Source organism: Saccopteryx bilineata, chromosome 2 (assembly GCF_036850765.1).
Source record: "Saccopteryx bilineata isolate mSacBil1 chromosome 2, mSacBil1_pri_phased_curated, whole genome shotgun sequence".
NCBI classification, from domain to species: Eukaryota; Metazoa; Chordata; class Mammalia; order Chiroptera; family Emballonuridae; genus Saccopteryx; species Saccopteryx bilineata.
The window spans coordinates 9,838,088-9,859,529 of record NC_089491.1 but is presented as its reverse complement, the minus strand read 5'-3'; the positions used below and the strand labels follow the sequence as shown (position 1 = coordinate 9,859,529).

General features: G+C 42.8%; 2 protein-coding genes across 5 annotated transcripts in view; one reads left to right on the top strand and one right to left on the bottom strand.

Moving 5' to 3' along the window:
- The window catches only part of MAPKAP1 (MAPK associated protein 1), a 253,138-nt gene extending 250,922 nt beyond the window's left edge, over positions 1-2,216 (bottom strand). For 2 of the 4 annotated variants that reach the window (XM_066256207.1, XM_066256208.1), the window contains exons 1-2: positions 2,054-2,216; positions 327-388 (exon numbers count right to left, since the gene is read on the bottom strand). The gene's annotated coding sequence lies outside the window, so the exon portion shown is untranslated. The remainder of the gene's footprint in view (positions 1-326; positions 389-2,053) is intronic. The other 2 variants (XM_066256209.1, XM_066256210.1) reach the window with 1 other exon arrangement.
- LOC136322143 (uncharacterized) lies at positions 1,738-20,928 on the top strand. Its single transcript, XM_066254297.1, has 4 exons — positions 1,738-1,978; positions 2,060-2,398; positions 7,398-7,527; positions 20,758-20,928. The coding sequence occupies exons 1-3, from the start codon at positions 1,738-1,740 to the stop codon at positions 7,478-7,480; spliced, it is 663 nt and encodes a 220-aa protein (XP_066110394.1). The 3' UTR covers positions 7,481-7,527; positions 20,758-20,928.
- Positions 20,929-21,442: the final 514 nt, after the last annotated feature.

Sequence of the window (21,442 nt, the reverse complement as noted above, 5' to 3'; positions counted from 1 at the left end):
CCCCCTACCCCAACTCATACTTGAAGAAAATAATGCTTATAATTAAGAAACTTGCCAAAGGTCACATATCTAACAAGAGAAGGAACCAGAAACTGAATACAGAGTTCATGATTGTTCTCTACGAGTGTCTTCTTGCTCATATTCAAAGCTGAGTTGCCCTACCTACCACCTTCTTTCTTTGAAAGATCATGGTCTTCTCTACATTTAAGGGAACATCTGTCCTATTAATTTTGACACTCATATTTTTTCTCCTATAAAGAGCTGTGGTGTGAGAAAGAAGGCAAAACATATAATGAACAAAGCACAAAGGTAGACATCAGACAAACCTGGGTTTGAATCCTGGCTCTGGCTCGTACCAGCTGTGTAATTTATCCTGAGTCTTCCTAATCTGTAAATTGAGATGAATATGATTAAACAAGAGAAACCCATATGTAATACCCAGTACCTAGTAAATAAATAAAGCTTAGTTAGCCCCACATTATGAAGCATTACCTGGCCATAGCACACTCCTCAAAAATGAATCCTCACCCCCCTTCTGTGCTACCAGACCAGGTGTCACAGAAAACTGTCACACAGAGTACTTATCATTCCCCGTTGGAATTATTCCCTTACCTCTCTCACTAAATTGAGTTCCCTGCAGCAAGGACTGAGTCTTACTTATCTCCAGATTGTGTGGCACGGTACCTGTATATAACCATATTCAGTAAATGCTTGCTAAGTGAAATAATTGTAGGTATGAGTGTTTATAGGAGTTTAGAAAAAAAAAAATTCCAACTAGGGTTGTCCTGAATTGGTTGAGGGAGGCCAATTTCAGTTGGGCCCTGGGTACTATCTCACAGGCAGTAACAGAAAAGGAGAAACCTTCTAGACAGGAAAAATGTCCTACAAAACACAAGGGACAAACATGACTTCAGTTCCTCCTTATCTAAAGGATCAGGGTAGAGTACTTTAGAAAGGGGGTCTTTTCAACCATGGCTAGACAGGTAGTCAGGAGCCAGATCAGGAGGTGTAGGGGAATGTGAGTTCAGTATGGGACCACAGCAGTTAAACCGAGATATGAGCACGAGGCCGAATGGGAAAGGGGCCACCTGCACACCCTGCAGGCCACAGCAAGCTTGCAAGTGTAAACCGAAAAAGATGAAACCAATTATCAGCGCTTCATCCAGAACTCTTTCAGCATGGACTGAGCATCTCACGCGGGCTCATAGTACATAAGGAATAAAAGGTGACGCCTCCTTTTCCTGTTCCAAGTGGGTTTTTTAATTAGGAATCCATCCCTTTTGCTTGTCAAAACAGAACGAGAATGTTGGTTTTATAAACACCTCTCTCCGTTTGACCGTTCACACCTGGGGAAGTTTTGAACTTTGCTGGTTTTGGTTTACCTTTTGTTTTTGCACAGCGCCAGGTACTGTTGATAGGCTTCGAAACTACTTGGTTCATTCAGAATGAAATTTTGACCAATTTCTGAGGAAACTTTTAGGCCTCCAGTGAAAGTAATACTCTTGTTTAAACTGCAATCATTTTCTTTTCTACCTTAAACAGATCTAGAACACTCAACACTCCATCACTCCCCAAAATAAAAGGCTGAATCAAAGTTACAACAGCACTCCACCTAGAAAAAAACTGTTCTGCGAAGCCTTTTACCCCTTTGGGGCAACGAGGAGAAGGGGCGCTAGGAACCACACCGGCAATGCTTGAAAACCCTGATGTTCATATTGCGAAGAGTAGGACACCTAAATGTTGCTGAATGTGGGGTCAGAAACTACCAGGGCCGACAGCACCCACCTCCCTCCCCTCACCGCACCCAACGCTACCAGCTCCACTAGCTTCTGCTCCGCCAAAGCGCACACACACCCAGCTAGCTGTCAGGCTCCGACAGCAGACTCCGGTCCTGGAAAGGGCCAGGAAACGGATGCTCACGGGAGACCTGAGCAAGAGCCAGACACGCTGCCCGCTGGGCGGCCCCAAGAGCGGAGGAGTGAGGAGCCGCCAGGCAATTCGGGTGGCTGGCAGGAAAGCGAGTGAGTGAACTAGCGGCTGGGGCAACCTTTACCTGAAGGTGCTGCCACACTACGGCCTCTGTCCCGAACTCTCGGGATCCTCGGGTACAGGCGCTCCTCCCGGCCCGCTCAGCGGCCGCTTTCTGGGCTCGCCCTCATGCCCCCGCTGTTCGCCGCCACCCGCCGGCGGAGCAGCAACCCTGTTGCCCTGAGTCGCACCACGACCCGGAACCGCACCCTGCGCACCGGAAGTCCCCACCGGGAAGGAGCGACTGGCTGGGGACGTAGTGCGCAAGCCCCAGAGCCGAGAGCAAAGAGCGGAGTCCTCCCCGGGGGCGGGGCCGAGCGGAGGGCCGAGCGGGAGGCCGTGCGCACGCGCGCCACTTCCTTGTCGCCAGGTACGGCCTGGGTCAGAGGTTAGCTGGAAGTCTATCAAGATATGCCTACTCTTGCGTTTGGGTTAGGTGAAAGTCAACGTTAGCCTTCTCCTTCGAATATTCTCCTTTCTCTCTGTTTCCACGGAACAAAAGCCCTAAGTTCATCAGAAATGAGTGATGAGGCAGCTTAGCCTCTTGGTCGGAAAGATCTGGATTCAAACGCCAACTCTGACTTGCTGTGTATCCTAAGACACCTCCCCTCCCTGACCGTTGTTTTTCCCATCCATATAATAGTTCCTTAGAGTATTGCTGTGAGACTCAAATTAAGGTGACCAACTTTTTTACAATGAAAAGGAGAAAAATTAATTGAAGAAAACAATATCATAAATGAACATTTTATTCATTGCAACAATAATACACTATAATATATAAATGCATAATAAAAATATTTATATTTTATATTGTAATTATGCTTACATGCCTATTAATTTTTAATAATAATTATAAGAAAAAAGTATTCATTAGATAATAGTATCTAAATGAATTTTTGTCAATGTATCATCTTGTAACAATATATTGTAAATATCTGAACAAGAAATATCCTTCATATTGAATTTTACATGAATTGTGCTTACCTTTCTATGACTGAATATTCACTGAGAAAGAAATAATCGTGAGTCTACAACAGCGTTTCTTAACCTGTGGGTCGAGACCCCGGCGGGGGTCAAACGACCAAAACACAGGGGTCCCCTAAAGCCATTGGAATTCCAATAAAGCCATTTCCTACAGGTTGAGAACCGCTGGTCTACAATGTCATATGTGCCGTCTCATGTTTCAATAAGAAGCACACAAAGCCTGACCTGTGGTGGCGCAGTGGATAAAGCGTCGGCCTGGAAATGCTGAGGTCACCGGTTCAAAACCCTGGGCTTGCCTGGTCAAGGCACATATGGGAGTTGATGCTTCCTGCTCCTCCCCCCTTCTCTCTCTCCTCTCTCTCCCCCCTCCTTTCTAAAATGAGTAAATTTTAAAAAAAATTAAAAAAAAAAAAGCACACAAAGTCTTTTGCAGGCTCGGTGTATCACACGCTCTTTTAAGGTCTCCTGTGCAGAGCGCATGTGTCTCATATTCGTGTCTTGCTGCACTGTACTGATCCTTGACAAATTGTCATGTCAAATACAAATATGTCACATCACATGAAATGGATCTACTCGAATACGAACATTTACAGATTAAGTCTTCCAATATCAAAAAGGAGGACATGTAGGAGGACACTTTTTGAGGGAGGATGGAACTTACATAAGAAGGACTGTCCTCCCTAAAGGAGGACGATTGGTCACCTTACTCAAATAGAATGATGCTTTAAAAACAGTCAACATACTGCTGACAAAAAACACTTAGTAAATGTTAGTTATTACTCTTATCTATAAAATGTAGGTGATAATTATCTTCCTCGAGTATTGGCAAGGAGGGTTCCAAAAGATATGAGGACTGACACAGAATAGGAACTGATTGTCTGTGGGGTCTCTTCTCAGCAGGAATCAGTGGGAAAGCCACCTGAAGGGGAAAGAATTCAAGCAGTGCAATGATAACTCTCTCCTACCTGAAACAGTCCAGAATGTCTCTTTCAAAAATGTGCCTTGCCCTGGCCGGTTGGCTCAGCGGTAGAGCGTCGGCCTAGCGTGTGGAGGACCCGGGTTCGATTCCCGGCCAGGGCACACAGGAGAAGCGCCCATTTGCTTCTCCACCCCTCCGCCGCGCTTTCCTCTCTGTCTCTCTCTTCCCCTCCCGCAGCCGTGGCTCCATTGGAGCAAAGATGGCCCGGGCGCTGGGGATGGCTCTGTGGCCTCTGCCTCAGGCGCTAGAGTGGCTCTGGTCGCAACATGGCGACGCCCAGGATGGGCAGAGCATCACCCCATGGTGGGCGTGCTGGGTGGATCCCGGTCAGGCGCATGCGGGAGTCTGTCTGACTGTCTCTCCCTGTTTCCAGCTTCAGAAAAATGCAAAAAAAAAAAAAAAAATGTGCCTTATCACCTGACTAGTGGTGGTGCAGAGGATAGAGCATCAGTCTGGGACGCTGAGGACCCAGATTCAAAACCTGGAGGTCATAGGCTTGACCTCAGGCTCATCAGCTTGAGCTGGGATCATCAACATGACCCCATGGTCGCTGGCTTGAGCCCAAAGGTTGTTGGCTTGAAGCCCAAGGTTGCTGACTCTGCTGGGGCTCCCTGGTCAGGCCTGTATGAGAAGCAATCAATGAACTAAAAGTAATATACCTACCAGTTAATGCTTTCCACCTCTCTTCCTTCCTGTCTGTCTGTCTATCTGTCTCTCTCTCTCTAAAAAAAATATATGGATGTATGTATGTATGTATGTATACCTTTGCAAAAGAAAAAAAGTCAAAGCTGAATTTCAGCTCAGTCCAGGGGGATCCTTACTTACCCAATATTAAAGTCACCAATAAATACACCACAGAATTGCCTTGATGTTCAAATATATGATTAATCTCTTAGCTCCTGCAGGTGGAGGGTGCACCTTACACCCAAATGCATTCCTGCACGGCCTGTTAGAGGTGCTCAGCCAAAGCAAGAAATGTAAACAAGGTTGGATAGTCTGCTTTCTGAAGTCACCAGGTTATTTGACCCCTCCTAAATATTAATCTTAATCTTTCACTTCTGTCTTAAGCTTCAATCTGAAAAACAGCTGCCTAATTGTCCCTCAGCACATAAAGCCACCTACCTAAAACTGAAATCAACTGGATATGCTAAGCATTTATAGATTGTAAGGAATGAAAATCCACTCCACCATTTACAAATGTTGTGACTTCATCCTTCCTCTCTAAAATTCCTTATCCATAAAATGAGAATATCAAAAGTACTAATCAATCCCATTGGGTTGCTGTGAGGATTAAATGAGCTAATACATATAACTCACGTAGACTAGAGCTCAGCATATAGCTAACATTTACTAATATTTACATAAAATGCTTACCTTATTTATTACCACACCTTAGTCAGTAAACAAGTACTTATTGAATGCCTGTGGATTAAGCCTTCCCTAGGCATTGGAGATTCAGTGGTGAAAAGCTGGACAGGGACTCCACCCTCATGAAACTTATACTCAAGTTTGGCTATGAATTTGGAATAGTCACTGTGGTAAGTTGGAGTGTAGGGAAATATAGTAAAACTTTAAACACATGGTTGAGGGCTCCATTGAGAATGGAGAATTGAATTTATGGTGATACTAATATAATGGTTTGTGAGACTTTTCTATAGTTAGTTTGAATAGTCAAGATACAGACACACAAAGAGTGAGCAAATGCTTTACTCCAAGGAAGGAGTGTTGCTAGATAGGCATGATGGAGTCAAGGAGTTTCAGATCTCAGCTTTTAAGAGCGCTTAGAACAAAGGGCCACAGAATAGATGCTGGGTAGGTAAGTTAGATAATTCCAGAAATGTTTGTGTCACTGGCCTGAAGGTTCTGGAACAAATGTAATGGAAGTCACTGATGGAGCAAGGCAGAAAGATGGAGGTTAGCCACAGATGTAGATGTCTCAATGAATAAACTCAGGGGACAAGCTATGTGAGAGTGTGGTCCTGGCTGAAATGGAATGGAGGAAAAAATTATTGGAAATGAGATGGTCAAGAAACTGAGATGCGGCCTGACCTGTGGTGGCGCAGTGGGATAAAGCGTCGACCTGGAACACTGAGGTCACTGGTTCGAAACCTTGAGCTTGCCTGGTCAAGGCACATATGGGAATTGATGCTTCCTGCTCCTCCCCCTTCTCTCTCTCTCTGTCTCTCTCTCTCACTCCTCTCTCTCTAAAAAATCAATAAATAAAATATTAAAAAAAAAAAAAAAAAGAAACTGAGATGCGCCTGACCTGTGGTGGCACAGTGGATAAAGCGTCAACCTGGAATGCTGAGGTCGCCGATTCAAAACCCTGGGCCTGCCTGGTCAAGGCACATATGGGAGTTGATGCTTCCTGCTCCTCCCCCCCCTTCTCTCTCTCTCTCTCTCTCTCTCTCTTTCTCTCTCTCTTTCTCTAAAATGAATAAATAAAAATTTAAAAAAAGAGGCCCTGGCCGGTTGACTCAGCGGTAGAGTGTCGGCCTGGCGTGCAGGGGACCCGGGTTCGATTCCCGGCCAGGGCACATAGGAGAAGCACCCGATTGCTTCTCCACCCCCCCCTCCTTCCTCTCTGTCTCTCTCTTCCCCTCCCGCAGCCGTGGCTCCATTGGAGCAAAGATGGCCCGGGCGCTGGGAATGGCTCCTTGGCCTCTGCCCCAGGCACTAGAGTGGCTCTGGTCCCGGCAGAGCGACGCCCCGGAGGGGCAGAGCATCACCGCCTGATGGGCAGAGCATTGCCCCTGGTGGGTGTGCCGGGTGGATCCCGGTCAGGCGCATGCGGGAGTCTGTCTGTCTCTCCCTGTTTCCAGATTCAGAAAAATACAACAAAAAAAAAATTAAAAAAAAGAAAAGAAACTGAGATGCCATGTGGACCTCAAAAGCTCCCAGGAAGATGGATGGATATGGAGTGAAAAAGAAACTGGGGTGCTCCCCAAGCCATTTTGCAACTGAGGGAGGGATGTAGATGAGGACAAAAGACGAGCCTCCAAAAAGTAGGCGTTGTATCAGACATCCGAAATGGCATTAAAAAGCAAAGCAGACAATGACCTTTCTCCCAACCCAGTGGTGTATTGGGATAGGATGATAGCATCTGACACATAGAGAAAAAATTATAGATATTTGTACAGCACACTGGTTGTGCTGGACCAGAGGCTAATGGGGGATTCATGACATGAGGGCAGAGGGACAAATACTTCAATATACCTATGACAATCAGTTTTCACAGACTTCAGCTCCAACTTGGAAAGGAGGCCATGGTAAGTGATGGAGGTTCCTTTTCTTCTGGTCCTCAGGACTAGAACTGGGGCAATGGATAGAGGTTAAAAGATGTCTACTAGCTGTGTGGCTTTTAACAAGTGATTTGCCTTTTCTATATCTCATTTTCCTTGTCCAGGTTATTGTGAGAAATCAATGAGGACTCAATGGGAATTCAGTGGGGACTTTAGAACATTGCCTGCATACAGAACTATTTCATAAACACAGCTCTGACATCCTGAAACAACAAAATGGGCAACGGGATTCAGGTACCATTATGTTTTTCTCTTCCCTTAATTTCTTCTCGAACAGTTACCCTTTCCCTCTCTGCTCAGTAAGTTCTTTTCCTCCTCCCTCTTCTATCCTCTTCCACCTCTTCCTGTTCCTTCTCCTTCTTAAGACAACAACCGTTTACTACTTCTCAAGATTTTGTGGATGGGTGAGTGGTTCTTTTGCCAGACTTGCCATTCAGTTAGGTGGCAGCTGGTATGGTTGGAAGGTCTAAGATGCCTAGAAATGTCTGAAAATTATATCTGAAAAAGGTTTAAGATGTTCGGGCACCTTGGTTTTTCTTCTTGTGGCCCCTTCAGTGGCTATCTTAGGTTTCTACCTAATGTAAATGACAATATTCTAAAAGGATAAGCCCCCGCCTGACCTGTGGTGGCGCAGTGGATAGAGCGTCGACCTGGAAATGCTGAGGTTGCCGGTTCAAAACCCTGGGCTTGCCTGGGCACATATGGGAGTTGATGCTTCCTGCTCCTTCCCCTTCTCTCTCTCTGTCTCTCTCTTCTCTCCCTCTCTCTCTCCTTTCTAAAATGAATAAATAAATAAATAAAATTATTAAAAGGATAAGCCCCAATGTGCTTTAAAATTTTTTAATTTTATTTTATATGTGTGTATGTATATAGATGTATATATGTATAATGATTAATCATTTCCTAAATATATTCTTTTTATTCTTGAAGACCCAATCCATATATTGCTTCTTCCAGGAGGTTTTCTCAGATCACCTCTAAGAGGCCACCTGAGGAGCTTCATTCTCTGTGTTCAACATCTCTCACACTTTCTGATGTTCTTTTAATATACGTTAGTCTACCTGACAGGACATAAGGAAAGGAACGTTTGCTATTTATTTTATATATTAAAAGCTTAGAATACCATCAACACTTGGCAAAATGTGTGTTAAATGAAAAGCTGCACAAAACATGCACTTAGAATAAAGCAGTGGGAAATGGTATTTTGTATAAGCAGAATCTGCATGTGGAAAATGCCACTTTGCCAAACGTATGACAACAGGCTGAGAGTAAACACAGTAATATCGAAGTAACACTCAAGCCCCATCAGAACTGCAGGAAAATGAAGGCACCTTCCAGTTTCTCTGCAGATGTGTGTGAATATGTTTCTTTTTTTGTTGTTGTTGACAGAGACAGAGGGAGAATCAGAGAGAGAGGGACAGATAGGGACAAACAGACAGGAAGGGAGAGAGATGGGAAGCCTCAATTCTTCGTTGCAGCACCTTAGTTGTTCATTGATTGCTTTTTTATATGTGCCTTGATTAGGGGGCTATAGCAGAGTGAGTAACCCCTTCCTCAAGCCAGCGACCTTGGGCTGCAAGCCAGTGACCTTTGTGTTCAAGCCAGTGACCTTTGTGTTCAAGCCAGTGACCTTTGGGCTCAAGCCAGCAACCTGTGGGCTCAATCAAGCCAGTGACCATGAAGTCATGTCTATGATCCCATGCCCAAGCCAGCAATCTTGCACTCAGGCTGGTGAGTCCATGCTCAAGCCGGCGACCTAAGGGTTTCAAACCTGGGTCCTCTGTGTCCCAGTCTGATACTCTATCCACTGAGCCACTGCCTGGTCAGGTTGCGTGTAAATATGTTTCCTTGCTATTTTCCCAATTTGGGTTTCCTCTACTTTTGAATATATTTTTCCTCCCATAGGGAAAACATAGACATTTATACCTTATGGTACAAAACAATTTTAAGACAACAGTAAATCAGGTGTCAAAAATCCACTCAAACTATTCTAAAGGAGCTCCCAAGATGTGTACAATTTCATAGCAACATAATATTTTTTCAAGTTTATTTCAATATGAAAAAATTTTTAAAGCAAATGTATTGCTTATAGTGAGGTGTGTTGGTGGGTGCAGGGGAAGAAAAATTAACCAACCAGAAAAATCTTTTAATTGATTGACTTTAGAGAGACTGAGAGAGGTAGGGACAAAGAGAGAGAGAGAAGCATTTATTTTGTTGTCCCACTTAGTTGTGCGTTCACTGGTCACTTCCCATATGTGCCCTGACCAGGAATCGAACCCGCAACCTTGGTATTTCAGGATGATGCTCTAAGCATCTGAGCTAACTGGTCAGGGCCCCAAATAGAAAATCTTAAACATAATACTTTGCTGATACTATTTAAGTACAGTTCAGTTTTGGGGACTCCACAGAGATTCACTCAGCTTTGTTCTATTGTGTTTTTGTGCTGAATAGTATTTCTGGTGAATATCTCTTTTTAGACACTTGGGGTGAAAAGGAAACATCTGGCTGGTATTTAGTAGCTCTCTGGTTACATTTATATATAAATATAGTCCCTACCCCAAATCCAGGCCCTGTAACCATCTTCTAATAGTATCTTTTCTTGTTTTAAAGGTATCTAGTGCTGTGTTTCAACTCCTAAATTAATTGCTATTAATAGGACTTAGGATGTAAAAAACCGGACTCGTGTGTTTTGTGGAATGCAACTTCTAAGAATGCATAATTAGCACTGTCTCCATTAATATACAGTATGTTCAACAGTTAGACACCACTATCATAAATAAAGGTAGACATGGATAAATTTATAATTAAAAATGCATTAGAAATTACAAGCATAATTTATTTACTAATGTGCACTGGAATAAATTTTATGTGTAATATTTTAAAACAGGGCATTAATAAATAATAGTGAACATAAAATGTTTTTGCAGCTAAAAATATTTCAATAAATATTAGTAAGTTAAATGTACTGCAGAGTTATAATTGCTATGGAGTAAAGTTTATAGACTACAATCACAATGCCACGGACTGTTTCTTGGGTGTATTCAAAATACCAGAAACAGTCTTTCTTTAAACCTGACAAGTAGAGGATTCGAAGTAGTGCCTGCAAATGTTTTAAGAATAAAAGCTTAGGATATCCAAATAGATCACTGCCTGAGACATCTAAGATTCTTCTGATCAAATGCATTTAACAGTGTATTTAAATCTTACTCATCTATTTGTTTGACCCACACTAATTTGGAGCAAGTTCTCCCAGCTGAGCACTCCTACAGATCTTTTTTGCAACCTTCACTTGGTTTTGCTCTATCAAGGGCAAACAATTCCTAGGAGCCAGGCACTGTCCTAAGTGCTCACATATTTTACCAACCCCATGCTTTCTACCACTTCACTCTACTAACTATTATTTAATCTTACATTTATTTCACATTCAGTGTTCACATGATGTGTTTTCAATGAGACTTATGTAAGTCCCACAATACACGGCAGTATTTGTGTGTTTGTTTGATGCCTCTGAAAAAGAGCTATGCTTATGTGTAGAGGGTTTTATTTATTCATTTTTTTCTAGGTAAGACCATAATTGATTAATAGCGATGAATGGTATCCATTATTGATTGAGCATTATTCTGTGCCCAGCACAGATATGCCTAATGTCTTTATGGACCTAATCTAATTTAACCCTCACAACAATCCAGTATGTAAATTTGTTATTATTCTCATTTTAACAACAGAGAAAACTGAGCCTCAAAAAGGTGAAGTCACTTACTTGTTCAAGATCATACAACTGGCTGACTTCGAAGCCCCAAACTCTACACTTTTTCCAGTAAATAATTGGCAGTCCCTGTTCCTAAAATAGCCATCTCCTTTCTCTACATTGCCTTGCAGCATCTCACAATTCTTTCACATGCTTTTCCCCCATTGACATCTAATCTAAGTCCTTCCTGCTCCCACTTAAGATAATTCCCTCATGTCCTGTCCTTAGTAGACAAGAACTGATGTTGAAAACACATAAGCAATATCCCTTTAGATATTTGAAGATGACTATTAAATTCTCCTTAACCTTCCGTATTAGTAACCCCAATTCCTTTAGCCTTTTCTCACAGGGACTCTTTCTAAAGCATTCCACCCCCCTGAGCCACACTCCTAGAGTATGGGTTCAGATTTTCCATATCTTAATTCACTATCATCACCTTCAAAGAGCATTTATTAGACACCCACCTGTGCATATGACCTGTGCTGGAATTTATGCAAGCCAGGAAAGCAAAGGTTTGCCTCCCTTTAAGAAGGTGTCTGGCTCTCCAAATAATGTTCTTTTAAATCTTTCCTGTGCTTGCATCATTTTCCCATCTCATAAACTAGACGTAACCTGAGGCAGGGACATAGTTCAGTCATCATAACATCCTTGATGACCAGCATTGTAAGGAACAAAATAGTACATGCTCAGTAAATATTGATATTTGTATTGCAGTAAATGAGGATTATCTCTTAATAATCTGTCCTTGATTAACACAGTCCTCCACACATTGGGTGACCCTAGTTAGAGTAATTGTCTCTGCATTGATTGCCCAGAACAACTGTAATATGTGCTCAATAAATATTTTCTGTATGAAAATTAAATGAGGTAAATGGTTGAAAGAATTTGTGAATACTGTCACCCAAATGACTGGACAAAAACAGTACCTACAATAATGAACAAACTCTAGATCAGAAGTAAAAAAAAAACCAAAAAACAAAAAACAAGAACAAACACAAAAGCAATAGCCTAAAGGCTGATACCAGTCCACATTGTCTTGGTTGGCTGAGCAATTTTTGGCATGTCTGAAAAAATTGTAAAGATGTGACAAAACTGGGTCCACAGCCTACTTGTTAACAATCAGGTGAGCCCTGGCCAGATAGCTTGGTTAGTTAAAGCATTGTCCTGATATCCCAAGGTTGAGGGGGTTTGATTCTCTAGTCAAGGCACATAAAAGAATCAGCCAATGAATGCATGAATAAATGAACAACAAATCAATGCTTTTTCTCTCTTCCCTTTCCTCTCTCTCTCTAAAATCAATAAATAATTTTTTTTTAAGGTGAGAAAAAGGGAGATAGTGAGGCAGACTTCCACATGCACCCCAACCAGGATCTACCCGACAACCCTATCGGTGGCCCATGTGCCCAAGGGAGTTATTCTCAGCGCCCAGGGCCACGCTTGAACAATGTAACCACTGGCTGCAGAAGGGGAAGAAGGAGAGAGGTGTGGGGGAGAGGGGGAGATGCAGATGGTTGCTTCTCGTGTGTGCCCTGACTGGGAATCAAACCCAGGATGTTCATTTGTGGGGCTGACGCTCTATCCACTGAACCACTGGCCATAGCCTACATTTCCTTTTTTTAATTAAAAACAATTAGGTGAGTAGTGGCCACCTGCCTGCTGTGTTGTAGGTACAATAAAGTTCAGGAAGCAGTCATCACCTGTGGAAAAACTTACTCTGTACCCCCTGCACTCATTTGCGAGACTTGTCTGGCCCTATGGCACTTGAGTTTGAGCCCCTGGTCTGGTTTTGGGAAATAGCCTAAGAACTAATTTCTTCTTTTACATGGTAGAGGCATGGATGATGAGGTAGGACTAGTTAAGGGGAAGTCTTAGAGTCTCTTTCACCTAGGAGAACATGTTCTAAACACTGAAGAGAGTGTACAATTTCCAGCAAAATCTAGAGATTATACTTAAGAAAACGGTCCTAGGAAATAAGGAGGGGTCTATAAATTATTTGTCTTTATAGTTCCTAGTTATTTGCCAAAATCTCAGCACAAAATGTTGCTTTCAGTGGAACAAACTAATTCTAGCTTCAGCTCAGTTTTGTGACTCTGCTAGAAAGAGTCACATCACTTCTCTCTGCTTCCGTTTCCTCACTCATAGAGTAGAAATGATGACATCTACCTGGCAGGATCATGTGATGACATTTTGTGAATTAAACTGTTCTATATGTAGGCTGCAAAAGATAAAATCTACCTCTCAGAGATATTTAGATTTTAACATTCCTTTCACAATAAAGTAGATAAAAAATTTAAATATACTGCTCACAAAAATTAGGGGATATTTCAAAATGAATATGAAGTGCTAAAATATTTCCTAATTTTTGTGAGCAGTGTATATATACATTTGTGCCCTGGCCGGGTGGTTCAGTTGGTTAGAACATCATCCCCATATACCAAGATTGCAGGTTTGATCCGGGTCAGGGCACATATAAGAATCAACCAATGAAAGCATAAATAAGTGGAACAACAAATGAATATTTCTCTCTTTCCCTCCCCCTCTCCTTTCTCTCTCTCTCAAATAAATCAATAAAAAACAAATTAAATTATTTTAAACATTATTTAAAAAATTGTTCATCATCAATCTAAAATTTCCTGTTGCCATTGAAAACTGATCTAGCTCTCTAGGAAGTTACACAGAGGGATGTGAAACACGTATTACAGGGTTTGAAAATACTGTAATAGCCTGACCAGGTGGTGGTGCAGTGGATAGAGCGTCGGACTGGGATGCGAAAGGACCCAGGTTCGAGACCCCGAGGTCACCAGCTTGAGCGCGGGCTCATCTGGCTTGAGCAAAAAGCTCACCAGCTTGGACCCAAGGTCGCTGGCTCCAGCAAGAGGTTACTCGGTCTGCTGAAGGCCCGCGGTCAAGGCACATATGAGAAAGCAATCAATGAACAACTAAGAAGTCGCAACATGCAACGAAAAACTAATGATTGATGCTTCTCATCTCTCTCCATTCCTGTCTATCTCTGCCTATGTAAAAAAAAAAAAAAAGAAAAATACTGTAATATTTGAAAAGTAACATAGAGTATGATAGCATTTATGTTTTTAAAAATACACAGACATATACACTTCATCAATACTTTGACACAGGCCTGAGGACATTTACAAACAGCTGCAGTAACCAACCCTAGGGCGGGGCTAGGGGTGCAGAGGTATACTCAAGGAGGACTTGGGCTGTCTCCATATTTTGGAAAATATTCCAAAGAGAACATAACACAATATTACCTTGCAATCATAAAATATATAAGAACATAAACAAACATTTAAAATGAAAATCTGCTCTCCTCCTCAGTCAACAGTTCACCCCCACCCCACCCCGCATATGATGCTCAGACTTTTTGCTTCAGGCTCCCTTCCCAGAGCCAGCAATGTGACCCAGTCTCTTCCCCAGCTCAGATCTCAGCTGGTCATGGCTATTAAAAAAAATTTTTTTTAACTTTTATTTTATTAAGTAAGAGTCAGGGAGGCAGAGAGACAGACTCCCACATGCACCCCAACCGGGATCCACCGGGCAAGCCCACTAGGGGGCAACGCTCAGCCCCTCTGGGGCCACTGCTTCATTGCTCAGTACTGAGCCATTTCAGCACCTGAGGTGAAGCCATGGAGCCATCTTTAGTGCCTGGGGCCAAATTGCTCAAACCACTAGAGCTGCGGGAGGGGAGGGGAGGAGAGAGAGAAAGAGAGAAAGAGAGAGAGAGAGGTGAAGGGGTGAAGAAGTTGATGGTCATTTCTCCTGTGTGGCCTGACTGGGAATGGAACCTGGGAGTTTATCACCTTGGGCCAACACTTGACCACTGAGCCAACCAGCCAGGGCCTATTTAAAAATTTTTATTTTTTGACTTTTAGCAAGAGAGGAAGGGAGAAAGTGAGAAAGAGACAGAAACATCAATCTGTTCCTGTGTGTGCCCTGACCAGGGATCAAACCAGCAACCTCTGTGCTTCAGGCTGATGCTCCAACCAACCGAGCTATTTAACCAGGGCCAACTGGTTTTTTTTTTTTTTTTTTTACAGAGGCAGAGATAGACAGGGACAGACAGACAGGAACAGAGAGAGATGAGAAGCATCAATCATCAGTTTCTCGTTGTGCGTTGCGACTTCTTAGTTGTTCATTGATTGCTTTCTCACACGTGCCTTGACCGCGGGCCTTCAGCAGACCGAGTAACCCCCTGCTGGAGCCAGCGACCTTGGGTCCAAGCTGGCGAGCTCTTTGCTCAAGCCAGATGAGCCCGCGCGCGACCTCTGGGATCTCGAACCTGGGTACTTCCGCATCCCAGTCCGACGCTCTATCCACTGCGCCACCGCCTGGTCAGGCCAGGGCCAACTGGTTGATTCTTGTATATACCCTGACTGGGGACAGAATCCACAACCTTAGCACAGCAGAACAATGCTCCAACAAACTGAGCTACCCTGGTCGTGGCTTCTGTCCTTCCTCCTTAACCTTTGCCCTCAAGATTCGAGGATATTTTGTGTGGTTGATGTGAAAGACCCAGTATGAAAGTTTCACCTAGAACCCAATGAAAGTTTTACAAATGATTGCTATCTAGACATTTTTATATTTGCCTTCTCCGCTTCCCTGGCTCTGGGATTGTCAAGAGTTCCTGACACAGAAATGGTAATCACAGTGTTGGCCAACACATTTATTCAACCAGTAAATGTACTGAGCACATGGCAAGGCACTGTGCCTACGTGCTATGGATAGAACCAGGGAACAAACAGACAAAACATTCCCCTCATGGAACTTACATTCTAATAGAGGGAGAAAGACAATATTGAAAATATTTATAAGTAGAAACTAAAATATGAGCTATGCAAATATATATATACAAAGTTGGGCAAAAGTGGGTTTACAGTTGTGAGTACACAAAACACAGTTTATTCTTGTATTATTATTTATTTTTTGTTGCACTATTTTCCATAGAAACAACTGTAAACCTACTTTTGTCCCACCCTGTAAAACAGGAAGTGCTGGGGTGAGTAAGAGGTGGCTCACTGGTAATGTTTGAGCAGAAATGTAGCTGTCTGGAGAAGGAGAAATCCTTGGTGAAGTACTTTTTAAGTATGATGTCTTTGAAGCCTGATAACTACCCTATTTAGTAAATAGTCTATGATTCCCATTTTACAGATGAGTATGCTAAGGTTTGGTGTAATCTTTTTTTTTTTTTTTTTTTTTTTGCATTTTTCTGAAGCTGGAAACGGGGAGAGACAGTCAGACAGACTCCCGCATGCGCCCGACCGGGATCCACTCGATCCACTCGGCACGCCCACCAAGGGCGATGCTCTGCCCACCAGGGGGCGATGCTCTGCCCCTCCGGGGCGTTGCTCTGTTGCGACCAGAGCCACTCTAGCACCTGGGGCAGAGGCCAAGGAGCCATCCCCAGCGCCCGAGCCATCTTTGCTCCAATGGAGCCTCGGCTGCGGGAGGGGAAGAGAGAGACAGAGAGGAAGGAGAGGGGGAGGGGTGGGGAAGCAGATGGGCGCTTCTCCTGTGTGCCCTGGCCGGGAATCGAACCCGGGACTTCTGCACGCCAGGCCGACGCTCTACCACTGAGCCAACTGGCCAGGGCCTTGGTGTAATCTCTTAACAGAACTCAGTGCTGTAATAGAGCTTCTTTTCCATGCACTGATGCTATGGTGGTTTCAGTCCTGTCTCCCCACTCTCATACCCTTTAAGTGAGCATTTCCTGCCCTCCAGCTGGTGCTGCACAAGCGGAAGTCAGTGGGCAAGCACACTCAGTGTGACTGTCCCCAAGGCAGACCTGTCTTCCTTCTTTGTCCTTTCTCCTCTGCTTTTTTCCTCCTGACTTCTGATGAGCCCCATCTGATGAAACCCCTATGAGATTTGCTCTTCTAATCTCACTCTGCTTTCCACACTCACACGTAAAAATCCACCCGTCGCCCCACCACAGTCTCATGGGATTTGCCCCAGCCTGGCCTGCCCCTCCTTTCTGTGGGGATGGGAGTGGGGAAAACAGACAACTCAGCTGTAACAACCTAAGGACAATCAGTGTAATGTTTTGACCCACACTGGGAAAAAGCAAGTTGTTTCTCCAGACTGGTAAGGTCATTTAAAACTAAAAAATCAGTAACATGTTCAGTGTTAATTCTTCCGTGTTTTCAATTCTGGGTAAAACACTGGTCATGCTGGCCACTGCAAATTACCTTTCAGGAGCCAGAAGGCAGCATGGGAAAGCATGCTGCTTAGAGGACAAAGGGAACAATGCCTGCAGAGGACACTTTGGAAGGGTAAAGAGGAATCAAGAATCAGAACTTCATTACCATCAAAAAATGGTGTGGTTTGGATCTGCTTCATAAACATGCTATAAAAACACACCAGGAACTTACAGCTTGGCTTAGCATTTCCCTCTCACAATTATGGAATGCTTTGAGAAAAATAAAATTTTTTTCTGCATGCAGCATCTTCTCTTATGCTAACACTAACCCTAAGCAGTATCTACTCTATGTATAAATATATCTACTCCAGGGATGAGGAACTGTGGCTTAGAGAAGTCCAGTGTTCAAGATCACCTGCAGAATAGGGATTTAAACTCCGGTGTACCCAATGCTCCACCTCTAAACCAGGATACACCTGTCTGTCCCATAAGAAGACCTTGGGAAGACTAGGTGGGAAAGAAAGATTAAACAGTAACCACAGCACATTAAACACATCTCCTGAAAAGACAGACTTTTTTGAGTAGAAATAGTCATCCCCCACCCCCTTTTCAGGTCCTTAGCAGAACACCCGGAGTAAGGTGGTTCCTAACCACAAGTTGGTGTAAACCACAAAATATTTAAGCGCCACCAACAAGTTTTCTAATGCTATATATTTTATCAGTCGTACTCATTTGATATAAATTCATTTGTTATTTTATTTCTAAATTATATTTTTATTTTTCTCAAAGCAATTGTGGCTGGAGATAAAAGGTAAAATAATAGGAAAAGGCCTAAAACAAAAAGGTCTTATGTTGTATTTTCTGTTACTTTCTTCTTCCTGATTCTTCTCCTCAGGGGATGTAATTTGGTTATCTTTTAAAGGCCTAATTTAGTCTCTATTTGTTTTGAGATTGTTGTATTTTTTTAAATGAAAATTGTGATAATTCATTCTACAGTATTTCTTTTAAGATGCATAATTACTGCCAGATAAGATGAAAATGCACTATCTCTGCAGCTCTCTCTCTCTCTCTCTCTCTCTCTCTCTCTCTCTCTCTCTCTGTGTGTGTGTAATTAAAGTGTTATTTTTTTTTTTTTGAAGCAAAGTTGTACATAAGATTTGGTTAATAAGCCAAATAGTTCTAGTTACAAGTTACAAGTCTGGTGTCTGGTCCATGCCGGCAGATCTGGCCTTAATAAATGAGGGGAAATCGCAACCATTTTGCTCTGCCGCGCAGATCCCCGTGGTGCGTGATCGCTCCGCCGCATCTGCTCCTTCCTCTCCTGGATACAAAGCGGCGGAGTTAACTTTATAAATCCTATTACAAAAATGGGCATCTTTCCCCAAAGTGTGCGCATTTTCTTAAGACGTCTGGGTTGAGTGATGAAATACCACATGAAGCACATTTTTTATTTCTTGCAGTTTGAATAGAGTGTGAGAATGCATTTGCTTTTTCGCTGGAGCCTAAGATGGGGCCAAATCCCTAACTATGGAAATGCTCGTACATCCCACAGTGCGAGTTGACATTAAAGACTTTGCTTCCTCCTGAACAAAAACCCCCCAAAGCCTTTCTTGCATGATTGAAGGTGCCAGGGCTCTTCGGTCTCTGGATAATATGTGGTGTTTTGCATCGTGAGGGCTGTACAGGGTGCGCGCGTGCTCTGCACAGTGCAAAATCGCCGCCGCTACCCAGGGGGCTCTTCCTAATGTGGACGCGTTTGATCTGACAATGGCACCGTTTTCAGTGATTGGGCTATTGTTCTAACTAAAACGCTAAAGGTCTTTAAGGTGATTTTTGTTTCTCTGATTTTATGACTTCCATATTCATTTTTAGTTTTTATTATCTCTAAGTATTCAAGATACGGTATAGGATCTGATTCTTTTTTTAAGTTAATTGCATTGTAAATCAAACGTATTTCTGTAGAATGCACTTTCTCATCATTAGCATGTGAGAGTTTCCAGTAAAATATCTTTAGTGTTATTTTTATTATTAACATATTTACACTGTCACTCCAGCCCTGCACCCTTTGTGAATCTGTTTTTAAAATAAATATGACCTGATACCAGAGTGATTGGTGCAATAAAAATGCATGATGTGGAATTAATCAAATACGGTCAGGTTCAATTTATAAGGGACACATTAAGAAAAATTATTTCTTGTTCGGGTATGCCACTCTAGTGAATCAAACAGAGCTGCATATATTTCAGCAAGATACATGTAAAATCCGTTCATTCGACAAACATTTATTATGCATTTACTTTGTGCATCACAGGGGATAAAAATCAAGCCAGCAAACAAGAAATTCACACGTGAAACAACTGAAGACCATAAGCAGCTGCATCACTGTGGAGTAGATGTTGAATATCCAAGGATCCCAGAGACAAAAGCTGAAGTAGTAGCCACGTCGTACCCTAGTTAAGGGCGTGGGCCCCTGGATTTATTTCAGTTTTTTTCAGGAAGTGGCCATTAATTTTTGTGTGGAAAAAATGAGAGCAGGGAGGCATAATTCATTGTGAAGATAGGTTTTATATTCTGTATATGTGAAGGAAATAAATTTCTAATGCAATAAAATAAAGAGAATGGAAAAAAGAAAAAAACAACCTGGCTTGGTATTTAGAGTCAGACAGACATGGATTCAAATCCCAGCTCTCTGTTTAACTAGCTGGGTGACCTTGGGCAAGAGCTTTCATTTTGTTGAGCTTCTGTTTTCTTCTCTATAATACTGAGAAGATAAGATCTTTCTCACCGGATTGTTGTGAGAATTAAAGAAGACAACATCCTCAGTAAGCATTCACTAGACTAGATGTATTGTCATAGTTGGGTTGGGACAGTCAAAAGAAGCTATCTTGGAAGCTACTATTGCCAAAGTTTGCAGAAAGGCCAAGTCATTGGAGACAGCATTCCAGGTGGAGGAGATGGTATGGACAAAGGCAGGAAGGGCCAGAAACCAAGTATTCCATTCACTTACAAGAATAGGCTCTGCTTTCTTCCTGCTAGAGACAGCTGGGTACAGACAAGCCAAGTACTTGCCATTGAAGCAGATGAAAAGGAGCAAGAATGTTAATGCTACCCTTCAGGTGGCTTACAAACGAGGAACTTCCAGACAGATTAGCAGGAAGCATCCACGCAGTCACCAAGCTTTAGCAGGATGGACCTCAGGACCTGACGCTGTGAGCATCTTGAGGGCCAGGACTTAGGCCGTCTTATATGGCACTGTACCATACTGCCTAGCACAGGGCCTTGTCCCGGGGAGCAGTCAATAACTACCTGATGAATGAATGAACCTCAGTGTTGTATAAAATGCAAACAATCATTTGCCTACTTGCTATGTAACCCCAATCACTGTGCTTCCATTTTCTCAACTGTAAAGCAGGATAAAAGTACCTATGACCTAATAGGGTTGTTATGAACATCAAATGTATTAATATTTGTAAAATGCAAAGAATAGTGCCTGGCGCATGGTCAGTTCTGTGTCAATGTTTGTTTGTTTATTTATATTTATTTTCTTCTTTTTCCAAGAGAGAGAAGAGGAGACAGACAGACTCCCACATGTGACCCGACTGGGATCCACCTGCAACCCCTGTCTGGGGCTGATGCTCTGACCATCTGGGGCCATGCTTGCAAATGAGCTATTTTTAGCACCTGAGGCAGAGGCTCCATGGAGCCATCTTCATTGCCTGGGGCCTGGGGCTGATGAACTTGAACTATTTGAGCTATGGCTGTGGGAGGGGAAAAGAGAGAGGGAAAGAGAGAGAGAGAGATTGGAGGGGAAGGGGTGGAGAAGCAGATGATTGCTTTTTCCTGTGTGCCCTGACTGGGAATTGAACCCAGGATATCCACATGCTGGGCCCATGCTCTACCACTGAGCCAACTGTCCAGGATGTGTGTCAGTATTTAATAAATGAATATATATATGGCAAAATTAAGTTTACAGTTCATATTGAAAATAATATAATAATTAATAAATAATAATACAAAAACAAACTCTTTTGCATACTTACAATAGTAAACCTACTTTTGTCCCACCCTGTATAATATAATAATATATATAAGGGTACTGTGAGGATAAAATAAGAAAATGCTTGAGGACAACAAGTATTTGTGGATCAAAGTGGAGAAGAAAGAACCTTTCATCACATGTAAAGAAACCCTACCTCAGGAAGGCTCAGAAGACCTAGTCCCAGACCCAAAAGGACCGAATTAATCTA